This window comes from Asterias rubens, chromosome 4, assembly GCF_902459465.1.
Source record: "Asterias rubens chromosome 4, eAstRub1.3, whole genome shotgun sequence".
Lineage (NCBI taxonomy): Eukaryota > Metazoa > Echinodermata > Asteroidea > Forcipulatida > Asteriidae > Asterias > Asterias rubens.
Genome location: NC_047065.1, coordinates 11,451,667 through 11,464,700, shown reverse-complemented (window position 1 = coordinate 11,464,700; position 13,034 = coordinate 11,451,667). Strand labels below are relative to the sequence as shown.

The 13,034-nt window shown below is 38.7% G+C and overlaps 1 protein-coding gene across 1 annotated transcript; it reads left to right on the top strand.

Annotated features, from left to right (window-relative positions):
• Positions 1-5,117: 5,117 nt before the first annotated feature.
• LOC117289517 lies at positions 5,118-11,277 on the top strand. Its single transcript, XM_033770662.1, has 2 exons — positions 5,118-5,678; positions 9,078-11,277. The coding sequence occupies exons 1-2, from the start codon at positions 5,494-5,496 to the stop codon at positions 10,021-10,023; spliced, it is 1,131 nt and encodes a 376-aa protein (XP_033626553.1). The 5' UTR covers positions 5,118-5,493; the 3' UTR covers positions 10,024-11,277.
• Positions 11,278-13,034: the final 1,757 nt, after the last annotated feature.

The window sequence follows — 13,034 nt, the reverse complement described above, 5'->3', positions numbered from 1 at the left end:
GGTGTGGGCTACAAGTATTTTTGTCCAGAGGCCGTTGCCACCTACTCCTGGGGCTGAAATAGGGTTACTCCTTTCACAGTCCATACGGATGTAGGCTTGGGTATCATCAGTCCGAAGCCTGGCCGGTAGAGCAGAAAGCACTACCTCCCCAATTTTATGTAGCAAGTTTCACGACCGGGATTCGAACCCACACTCTGCTGATCAAATAGCAGAGCTTGAATCCGGTGCTCTTAACCGCTCAGCCATAACACGCCACAAAATTGTGTTATCAATTTGAAAATCCACCATGTACAAATTGTTTAAGTTGTAAAAACATTACCAGGCCTGTGATTTCTTTCACGACCTTAAATTTTTTGCAGATGATCTCCATTCTCCATTTTTTTGTCTTCATGCTGTTCTGTAAGATTTCAATTTAACCAGCAAAGGAAGCCAGTTGGCCAGTTTGCTTACTACCAATGGAGACTACTAGTGTGCCCAGCAAGAAATATTTTATTGTAAAGAAAATGAACCCAACATATCATTACCTTGAAGTTATTTTCTTTTCTTGTAAAAAAATTGTGTTTTTAATGACAATAATTTTATTTTGTCAGAGAACATTTAAGACCTAGGTGTTTGCCTTGGTGCCATTTTTCTTCCGGCTTTGTTTTCCATCGGAGGCACCAAATAGTGACTAAGAATCAAGACAAAAACATATTGGGGGGGGGGGGGTTATACAACCCTTTATCCCCCTAAATGCAACCCAATGCTTCTACAAACTGTGCAACCTACTTGTTTATAGTTCTGCTTTTTTCAGATAAATAATTGTACAAAATGTGTTCAGTTAATGTTGAGTGTGTGAATGGGACTTTATATGACCTTTAAACTGATTGTGATTGCTACCATTAATATATTAGAAAGATGCATTTATGACAAAACATGCTTCAAACTGGGCTTTTCAAACTTCCTTATGAGAAGTATAACACACACTTTCCCCAGTTGGCTCTTTTGCAAAAGACTTATACATGTAGTCACCTGGAAGTGGTGTTTTGTCGAAATAAAGCTTTTGTCACCAAAATATGTGTTTTGATGAGTGGAATATGAATAAACAATTAACTAAGGTTTAACAAAATTAGTTCCCATGTTATTTACAAATTTGAAAATAAGCCCGACCTGAGAGGGCACTGTTCGTGACGTCAATCGAGGCGTGATGAATCGCATGCAGTGCTTACACAATATAGTGACGCTTGGCGCAAGTTAAAAACATGCCCTCAAAGTTGAAACAATATCTGATTTTTGTCACGTTAGGCAAATGCTCCTTTAGGTTCGTTACGTCTTCAGGTACCTTCTTCGACTTCCCCACTTGCTGGAAAAATTGTTGGGATGGCGTCGTGTTTAAGAAAAGAACCTTTCTCTTCATGTAAAAATGTGTGTGTTTGCTGCACAGCGCTGGAAAAGACGTCGGGCCGGACCACTTTGCAAACTGACTCCATCATTAGTTGTCTTGCTGCATGCAGCAGCAATACACCTGGTCGACATTGCCGGAAAAATGCAAGAAAAACCTTTTTCGAAACGTAAAAACTCACGACTAGGACTTGAATGTACTTGCACATAGTCTGTCGATATTCGATCGAGGCAAAATCTTCTTCGATTGACGTCACAAAAGGGGTAGGCGGAGTCACCCCCACACAATTGTTAAACATATAAATCGTTTAAAACAATTACTAAAAAAAAAATAGTTTATTGTTCAGAAACATATACTCTAATATTTGAAGAAAAAAAAAATCTATTATCAGAGGACTTTAATTGCAATGACTGAATATGTCTAACAACAACAAGTTAAACTCATCAGTTTATTTACTTTTGAACGCTTTTTGGTACATTTTGCAGGTTGTTGGCCATGACATATATCCCCACTGTGAGTGTAATTGTATGTAATATAATTTACCTGTAGAAGTTTCAGCTTCATGAGTAGTGAAGTCTTTTAGGAAAAAAATATGAAACTCGCAGAGTAATGTTTTTAGGGGAGTCGTGTACTGTAAATCCTTTTGTACATGCTAAACTAATATTCGTCTCACTGAAAACGAAAATGATTTATTCAAACCGTGTGAGTTTGATGTAAATAATTTTACGTTTTGATTGGTGCAAAGCGTTCCCAAACCCTTAACAAATATTTGTTCAATATTCCCAAAGATAGTGGGGCCCTTAATATCTCCCAATAAAGCAATTAAAGAAAAACAAATGATTACTTAAACAACTTGTGTCCGGCTTGTTCAGAAACACCACTCTATTGTTTGTGTTTCCTTGATCGATTGTGGTGTACACTTATAATATTTATTTAATCTATTTGGTCAAGAATGAAAGACAAATTTATATGTCGAGGTGTTTCCCCCAAATTCCTGCGTAAGTGCAAGAAAAACATCGGTATAATTCCGTATTTAGAGGAAGACCTGAAAAGATGACAGAAACAAATTATTATCTAAATAATGCGGAACTTTCGTTAGTATGTGAAACAGTTCAAGGTGATAATAATAGTAATACTTTGCGAAAATATGAATAATTAATTTTCTCAATGAAAACATGAAAATATTAATGTGCATTCGAGACGAATGTAAATTTCTCTTTCAGGATCTTCTTTCTTTCTAGCCTATTCCACTCCACACTGCAGTAGGACAGCCTCTCCACCAATTATCCATTTCACTCTATCCTGCGCTGTCTGCTGCCAAAGAGTGCCCCCTTTTTTATGGACTTGTTCATCTCTCCATCTTCTGTAGTGTGCCCCTCTTGTTCTTGTTCGGATTTTTGGAGTCCGTTTGGTTGTTTTGCTCGTTTAAAGCCTTTGTACACCGTCTTTCGGAACAGAACAAAAAAGTTAAAGTTCAAAGATTTTACAGGGTTTACAGAAGGTAATGGTGAAAGACTTGTCTTGAAATATTATTCCATGAAATGCTTTACTTTTTGAGAAAACATTAAAACAGTTATCAATTCTCGATATCGAGATTTACGGATTTATTTTAAACACATGTCATGACACGGCGAAACGTGCGGAAACAAGGGTTTTTCCCCCGTTATTTTCTCCCAGTGCAGTAATCATGGAGGAAGAAAATCTATTCTTCCTCCATCCATGGTGCAATGGGGCCCGTGAAGAAATTATTTCAATTGTAAACTCTGGTTTTTTATTGGAAATTTACAATGTTATATGGACCACAAAATTTACCGTGTTTTACTCGTCCATGCACATCTGCTAAAACAACTAAAAGAAATGTTCCCATCGTTTTCCCTATTTACCGACATAATATGAAAGTTTACATAAATTTTACGACCGTATCCATGGCCTTCCAAATCCAATTATTACTTTCAGTTTTTATCTGTATTTCTTGGAAATTGTAGTTTAGGCCTACTTAAAAATAAACACCGAAATGGTTTTATATTGTCTTTGTAACAATTTTGCCATCTCTGTTCTGATCTTGCGATGCGTCTTGCACCCGTTGTCTTAATGATGCTCGACGCAACGTAATTTACTTTCGTGTTTGGACCGATTAATGAGAACCAAAGCGTAAAGGAACTTGCCATGGATCGGTCGAGTTGGTCTTCGAAAAGCATTTGTAACCGTTTGTTATAAAATGCAAATGGTTAGGTAGATAATTTAAAAGTAGAATATAATGATCCACAAAAACATGCCTCGGAATTGCACGGTTTTCCTTTTACGTCGCGAAGAAACACGGTCGGCCATTTATGGGAGTCAAAAATTTGACTCCCATAAATGGCCGACTGTGTTAGTCGACGTATAAGGAAAACCAGCAATTTCGAGGCACATTTGTGTAGACCATTGTATTCTACTTTTACTACATCTTTCTAACCATATGCATTTTTTTTAAAACGGTTACAAATGCTTTTTATTGACCAACTCGACCGATCCAAGGCAACGTGTTCCTTTTAAAGGCACTTCTGGTAAACTTTTTGTAAAGACCAGTGCTCTCCCTTGGTGTATCCATGGAGGTCTAATTCTACCTCCGTGGTGTATCCCAACATTAAATAACAAACAAGTATGTACAAATTTTGACTCAATTGGTCATTGAAGTTGCAAGGGAATCATGAAAGAAAACACACACACTTTTTGCACTAATTAATGTGTGCTTTCAGATGTCAAAAAAGGCGTCCGGGCTTGAAGTCTTTTAATATTTGAGCGACAAGTAACTTCAGAGGGAGCCGTTTCTCACAATGTTTTATACTACCAACAGCTCTACATTACTCGATGCTACACTTATGTTGAGTAATTTCAGTAGTGTCCAGTTGAAGGATGCACTAAGCAAGAAGCCCAATCAAGTTGGCAAGAAGCTTTTTTGTTATATTTGTAACAATGACTCATGTAACCAGTCTGATTGTGGGTGCGTTCGATTAGCTTCCCCGGGTCGACCCCGGTGTGTGGCGTTTTCTTTTTCCAGGACGAACGTGTGCAGATAATTACCCACGTTCGTCCTGGGAAAAAAAAACCGCCACACACCGGGGTCGACCCAGGGAAGCTTAACGAACGCATGCCACAATGTGCAAACAATACTTGGCTAAACAATTCACAACACCTTTTTTCCCCGAGAGCCAATTTAATTGTCTTTTGCATCTTGTCCAATAACAGACTAAGTTCTGCATGTTACAAACCTAACCATACATGAGTTGTCTCGAAGGATTCTTTTTATCAGCGGACAACCTATACAGAACATTTTCTGTTTTTTTTTTGGTTCTGATAATATGGGTGGTTCTATATTCCAAACCCATGACGTATATGAGGTAAATTGAATGGATGATCCAACTGAATAAAGCTATTGCTATTCTAGGCTTGCATTGTGTTTGTACCTTCCTAGTAGCCAATAGTCACGCGCACTCATGAGTTATTTGGGAAGTCCCCTTTCACCCCCCCCCCCCCCCCGGTTCATTCAACCCTGCTGCCCATAATGACTCTTCATTCCAATGTAAAGTATGCTTATGCACAGGGACCTTTTCTTTGGTTTCCTCTTCCAAAAATACAACTATTTATGACGACATAGCCGTCATCCGCTTAATTTGGACGGCGCAAGGGAATTTCCCGTTCGGTTACCGGCTTGCGACAAACACAGTGTGTTGTGTGTGCAGTGCGCGTGGTGTGTTTATCAATTGATCATGAAGCTTTATCATTGTGTAAGAATGTACTGTCGGGGTTTTTCATGATACCCGGTGATTATCTTTTTTTCTTTATTTTTTATAAAAACAACTTTGACGTTGGAATCCCCAGCCAATCATAATCGTTGGTTCGTTCATGACGGGGGTAGGCTATGGGATTGGTGATATTATTTGGAAAACATTGTTTTTCATCTGGAAGGCCGGCTGTTCTGAAAAGGTTGCGACGGGGGTAAATAAAACCGAAGCACGAGTTCGCTATAGACATTCATTAGGCACACTCCATACAAACGAATTTTCAGCGACTTCTAATAACGGCTCTCTGTGAATTTCTTGCGGGGTGGTCAGACACACCGGTCACACACCATGGACAGTGGGATAGCGTTAGATCTACTTTGGATTTCGGCCACCATTAATCTAAGCACGGCTCTGTTCTTTGCCGGGCGGGCTGTTGCTGGCTGGTTGACCGGTCAGTTTGCTGATCGTTCTGGACATTGGAGGAAATCACTCTTCGTTCTTCAAGATGAGAAACCATGGTTTATTCCCAGATTGTAAGTTTTGTTTTTAATTTTAATTTTTTGTATCGTTGACTTTAGAATATTATGATTTTTTTTTTTTTTTTTTTTTTTTTTTTTGGGGGGGGGGGGGCTTTGTTGTTGTTTGTTTGTGTTTGAAAGACTATTTTTCTTATTATGCTAAGTAATTTGTTTTCTGAACGAAATTGACAGATGGCGATGTTTAGAAACGAAAAAAATACAAAATAAAATCGCATAATGCCACTGACATGTGCCAAAATTGTTGGAAACGTGCATGCAAAGTTGTCGGGTCCTGGGGCAATTCATTTTTGGTTAACTTTACCATAACTCATATGCGGATTGTACTTACTTTCATGCAATACTTTTATTGACAACATTGAACTTTCTTCAATCTTGAAATATAGATAGGCCTATTTCGAAATTAAATCTTAATGTTTTTGTCGAATCTGCCATAAATCGTACCTTGTATTTTCAAATACCGCGTCAAATAAAGTCCTAAATATGTTGGCCCCGACCAATAATTTCATGCTGCATTTTGTAATGTAAAGAAAAATCATGTCAAGTTGGATGATACTCTAAATAGCCACACCCGTGTCCGGTATGGTTGACAATGGTTTGACATAATGGAGGAACATTTAATTGGCAGACTTGTGGGCGAACACAATGTGCCTTTTGGTTGACGTCATTGCTTCTCGATCAGAAACGGGAAGCAGAGTGGACACGATGCATGCTGCATGGTGTCCAACAGAGACGTTTGAAGAAGAAAAAAAATCAATTAACTGATGACAGCAAAATCGAAATATTAAGTTGATTTTTGCGTCCTACTCCATAGGTTTAGACAATTCAACTTTAAAATTGTTAATTAATTAATTGAGTTGTTTTCATGTGGGATCGGATCAACGTATTATTATTGTCTTGAGTTTTTGTGTTTTTGAATCTGAAGTTAGTACACATAGTAACGTCAAAGGAAACTGATACATGTACACTTTTTTTAACAAGACCGTTTTTATTTGTCTTCAAACAGCGATGTTTATGGTGTCACTTTAAGTTGGTTTTTGAAAACTACAAACTCGTTTACGAAGTTTTTTCTCTGTTGCAATTTTACGAGGAAATGATGTTGGGTAAAAATCCAGCCGACTGCAATGAACTTTTGTCAATGCCACTGGTAATTTTTCTTATGCCCGAACAGGATTTCGATTTGAAAGGGTGCGTTGTCGGGAAGTGGAAAGGGGGAGGAGGCACTCACGATTTCAGGAAATCGATTTTGATGGTGAATAATATTTAGTTGTTTTTGAATGTGTGAAGAACGTCGCCTGTCGCGATTCAATGAGGAAAAGGATGTTAGAATACAAATACAGCGCAATAACTGCAATGAACTTTTGTCAATGCCAAAAATACTTTTCGTTTTGAACAGGATTTCAATTTGAAAGGGTGCATTGTCAGGAAGCGGAAAGGGGTTTTCGCGATTTCAGGAAAACTGAAGTAACAATCCAATAATTACATAAATTGTGTTATTTACAACGGGTCCATATTTTGGCTGCTCGGTCAGAAAATACTTCCTCGACCATAATTAATTTCTAAAAGCACCAATAACCAGAAAATCAGTCACACTATGTTGTGACATGGCATTTAAGCTTGTAACTTTTTTTTCTGGTAGTAATTTCTGTGTATTTAGCTGTAGGTTTGTGCTTACAGCTGCTACGCAGCACTTTTCTGTACATCAAAATTGCCACAGTCCCTTATAAGTGCTTTTCAACGAGGATTGTTTTTCCTAAATCGATTTGAAATAAGTTAATCCTTAAAAAAAAAAGGCAAGCAGGAAAGATTTTAAGGAAGGCAATTCTATACTGCATCCAAAACAAAAATTGCACACCGGGTGAAATAGCACATTTTTTATTAAGATTGATGGAAACGTAACATAGTTCCTGTACCCAAAAGCAAAAAAAAAAAAAAAAAAAGGGGGCAAACATTGCAACAATCGCTAAAACGGGCAACAAACTTGAACAAGAGTATGTTATTGAAAGCAAACAATGCAATACAAATAAAAGGAAAGACATCGAAAAAGCATAGACCCCCCTATGGGTATTCAAAAACGTATCCATCCATAATGAGAGTGATTTAGAAGTTAACCCAAAGGATTGTCTTGAGGGACCAATCCCTAACAAATAACAAGCATTTACAATTCAAACCTTAAAGATATAATTTTTAAACCTACAAATGGAGTGTTCCATACTGTATAGTCCTCTGTATTAACTTTTAAACCCCTCCCATTTAGAGTGCAATAAAGCAACAGTTCCGTGTCCACAATAGGACCTTTTAAAACTGTTTTAACTGAATTTCACCTTCGATGTCCTAATTCCTGAAGGGAATGTGGAAGCGCTGTTCACACGACAGCAATTTAGCAGGGGTCCCTCGTTGTAAAATGTAGCAATGTTTGACAAGATTTTACGTTCAAAGAACCTTGAACTTAAACATTTTTTTCCCGTTCACTCACACGACGTACTTTTTTTTTACAAAATAATGTACAACCATGCTACAATTAAGCAAGGGACCGTTGCTAAATTGCTCTCGTGTGAAAGGGGCTTTATTGTCCAGACTGTAGCCTAGGCCTAGCGGATACAATGGGTCTGTATGTTGGTCTCGCCATGGAGGTTTCTTCCTTCGTGGTCTCGCAAAGAGGAAGAACCATTATACAATATAGTTTCCTTGTGGGCTTTTTTCTTCATCAAAGGCAGAAACTAAAGTAGATATGCGACTTTAAGATAACACTTTCAAAGGCTATATTGCATGTTTATGGTGGGAAATACTAAAATAGTAAGGTTTGCGGTGACACCATGTAAAGCATTTATTTCCTTTGTGAGGATATGGTGGATCATCAGCCGAGAGCCGGTTTCTGCTCAGCAGAAGACCGGCTCTTCTCAGAGCCACCACTATACTCACAGAAGAGATTTGTACATGGTGTCACCGCAAACATTAGCCCTATTATAGGGTGCGTTCGTTTAGCTTCCCCGGGTCGACCCCGGTGTGTGGCGTTTTTTTTCCAGGACAAACGTGTGCAGATAATTACCCACGTTCGTCCTGGAAAAAAAAACCGCCACACACCGGGGTCGACTCAGGGAAGCTAAACGAACGCACCCATACTTTACTTTGTAAGATAGCTGTGAAAAGTTCAGGTAAAAGTTCATAATGATAGGGTTCGTTTGACTCTTCTTGATTTTGGTGGTTTCAAAATAGTACTTTACATAATGGGCCTAATATTAACATGGTCTTTTATAATATCGAATACTGTCAACTGTTTTTACACACTAATCTCATAAGTGCCTTCTAACGGCCACGCAGGCTATGTCCTCACTCTTTGATTAACAAAGCAAACAAATATAACAATATCGCTTCGATTTTGTTTTCAATTTTCAGAATTGTAATCGTAGTCCAGTCTGCAGTTCTATGCCTAGCTGGATTTTCCCTCCTACTGCAAGGCGATGCGATCGCTCAACCATTCCACGGACTCGGCACTTCGGGCAGGACCTGCTTCGCTATAAACATCGGCTGTTACATGTACCTTCTCATACAAGACGCCATCTTGCAGCGCCACCTTCCGAATTACTACATCACATTCGTTCACCATTTGGTAGCAGCCGTCGTGTACCTCGTCTTCTTGGAGTACAGACAGAACGTACTCGGCGGTGCAGTCGGGCTGCTCTTCGCGGGTGCTACGCCGTTTTTCGAAATGTTGGATTTTCTGAAAGTGCTCCACGTGGAAGAGCACCACATAGCTTACGGGTGTAGTTTTGCCGTGAGCGGGTTTACAGCTCTTGTCTTCAGACTTCTACTACCGCTGGGTTTCATAATCTATTCCTATACCATCACATCCCCATTCAATATGGACATTCTTGTCATAGCCTGTTATTTCCTGAACATCGTCTTCTTCGGGATGCTGAACATGTGGTTTGTCTACTGCGCGGGAAAGTCGCTCCAGGCGAGCTACCGTGCCCGTAAGGTGTGGGTCTACTTGAAACCTCTACAGGCGGGGAAACCACACGGACTCGAGCTCGGACAAAAACAGAGTCTTAACCATCAGCATCTGAGCTTCACGGCCACACGGAATGATCTCAGTTTATTGGTTCCCTGTTCGAATACCAACCTCGCCCCGACCAATCTGCAGAACACGGAGGCGAACGTCGTCACAAAGGACTACCAGAAAATCAACATCACGGAATTTCTAAACAGGTTGGACACGAGTAAATCTGTTGCGACCGCGGACGAAACAAACCCATCCTCTACAACAAGTTTGGAGTCTGTAACGTACGTGTCGTGTCCGGAAAACCTAGTACCGGCTCAAACACCCGCAACCAACCTCTAAACTATTATTTTGAGCGGGGGAATTTTATCAAAAGAAAACAGTAAAAGCCATGCGGCGAATAAAGACACATTCAGATCCTCTATAAGCGTGTCATGGTGTAGCGGTTAAGGCGGATTCAGAGTCCGGTGTTTCTGATCAGCAGAGTGTTGGTTCGAGTCCCAGTCGTGACACATGTGTCCTTATGCAAAACACCTAACCACGTACATGTACAGGACACAATTGGCTCCCTCACTGTGTGTTTTTTCCCCCGACGCGACGGCTCACAGAAGATGAAAAATGCATACAGTTACAATTTGTTTTTTTCAGAGAAACATTTCCGCCTGAAATTCTGTCGGAGTTGAAAAACAAGTTTTATACAAACAACGATTCCAATAGGAAATGTTTTACTTTGGTTTAATGTAAACCATTTATTTTTCTTTCTTTTGTTTCCCAAAAAATTTGTTTTTGTTTTAATATAAAATCACAATATAATCGTGGCACATCATATATATTTTTTCAACAAACAAATAAAAACATATGGCTTGCATAATTATGACGTCAACCATTGTCAACAGTGCCTTCACACAAAACGTAGGCCCAATTTCACAAAGCCTGTAACCATGAAAACTTGCTTAGCACTCGCACATCTTGATCACCATAACCTGATTACCAGCCAAAATTCGCGATAAAAAGCAACGTTTTGCTAAGCAGTATTTTCTTGGGGCCCCGTTCAAATCATTACATCATTGAGTGGATACAAACAATTATGTTTTATCCCAGTGCAAATTAAACATCTGTATTAAAATAAACAAGAATGCGTGTAAATATTTCCTATCAAAACTTGATGTCAGGTCGTTGGAACTTTCAATCAATGTTCCTTGCAGGGTTAAAGTAGCGTCTTTCTCTTAAGCTCGATGATGTAAATTATTCATTAAATTACTTATTTATTTTGTATAAATAAATAATTTTAGACTATACCGTTTCAACAACTTCATGTAAACCATAGACAACGAAAGAGTACTTCTTGGAATTATCAAATGTATATCTTTATTTATAAAAAACAACTCAATTGTTAAAACTTAACCAGTAATGATCCAGTAATCTAAGGGAATTATTTAGGCTTACTTCTGAAATACTGTCAAAGTAATTTCAAACAAATAAATAATTTGAGGGAAGTTTGTGTACCCTGAACACCTATATCAAGTACATGTAAGTTAAATGGAAAGTACACCTTTGGTAATAGACCCTTCCCATGAAAATATGTAAATTGCATATAGCGCGTGCGCACTAACGTTTTGGTTGGCAAAATGAGGGAACATCGCGCTGTTTTGTACACGGCTAATGGGTGCGTGACGCAGACGCGAATGCGCGTCTGCTTAGTGCACAACTCTATGGCGTTTGCCAACCAACAGGGTCTGTACGCATGCGTGAATGTGATTAGCATATTTCATGGGAAGTGCGTTGTCAAAGACCAGTCTTCTCACTTGGTGTACCCCAACAGAAGCATAAAATAACAAACCTGTGAAAATTTGAGCTAAATCGGTCATCGAAGAGAAAAAACACCCTTGTTGGACAATTTGGTGTGCTTTCAGATAGGAATACAATACTTCTGGCTAGAATGTTTTATACTAACATCTCCCCAATGCTCGTTATATATACCAAGTCAGTTTTTAATTAATTGTTTTGATTAATTATACCAATCGTGTACCTTCCCTTTAAGCGCAAATCTGAGAACACGTTTACATCCTTTCTGTAACCAATGTTGTGCACGTGCTTTCACTAAGTTTCATAAGTTGAACCCATGCCTCGTGATTTGACACAATTGTTCTGTTCCATGTGTAAAGTTGAATTGAACCTAACACACCAAATTCAGACAGGCGCTCCAGAGTTGCGCCGAACCAAATTCTGAATTAAGTACATGAACAGTTCGACGTCTGAAACAGTTAGGAGCGACTGGACAAGAGAAGTCGAAAGATTGACTGTTGCAGTCGTTTGGAACGTGTCTGGAGCACCTTTGTTTCAGATGTGGATCTTTTCATGAGCGGAGCCAATGTAAATTTTATATGTTCAGTTCGCCTGTCTAAAACAAAAATGTATTTAGGTCGACCTAGAGTCGCTCCTAACGTAATTGGTTCGGTGAGTCTCTGGCACCTCTGTCTGATGAAACGGGTGTTAGCTTTTTTGGTTCAACGGCCGCAGTATCACATTCTACAAAGTTTATTCTCATTTATAGATAATTCATACATTTAGTACATGTAGATGTCAGAATTATCCTTCCTTTTTGCCTTCACGATTTGCTATGTGTGAATTTTACAAACCTTTAAAAAATATACAACTTTCTTGCCCTTTAAATAAGTCTAGATTCAAAACAAAACCCTAGTAATTATTAAAAAGTATCAAATTTCTAGATATCCTAGAATAGTCCATTCCATTAACCTAAAAGGTGGGGGGGGGGAGGGGTGTTATGTACCGGAGTTTGTTTTTTAAGAATCTGGACACCATTCTTCTCACTTGGTGCATCTCAACATGTGACCTGAGAAAATTTGAACTCAATTGGTCTTTAGAAAAAAAAAACACAGTTTAAAGCCATTGGATACTCTGGAAACAGAAAAAAATATATAAAAGTTCACAGATTTACAAATAACTAACAGGGTTTACAGAAGGTAATGGCGAAATAATTCTCTTTAAATATTATTCAATGCAATACTTTACTTTTTGAGAAAACATTAAAACACTTGTCAATTCTCGATGTCGAGAATTACGGATTTTATTTTAATAAACACATGTCATGACACGGCGAAAAGTGCGGAAACAAGGGTGGGTTTTCCCGTTATTTTCTCCCGACTCCGATGACCGATTGAGCTTAAATTTTCACAAGTTTGTTATTTTATATATAAGTTGTGATACACGAAGTGTGGGCCTTTGGACAATACTGTTTACCGAAACTTTCCAATGGCTTTAATTGTCACACGAAGTTGTGTGCTTTCAGATGCTCGATTTCGGGACATCAAAGTCTAATTCTGATGAGGATC

Bases quoted from the DNA above. Each gene is read 5' to 3' on its own strand.
- LOC117289517 (XM_033770662.1), top strand. From the start codon at position 5,494: ATGGACAGTGGGATAGCGTTAGATCTACTTTGGATTTCGGCCACCATT. The intron at 5,679-9,077 runs GTAAGTTTTGTT...TTCAATTTTCAG, and splicing joins CCATGGTTTATTCCCAGATT to AATTGTAATCGTAGTCCAGT.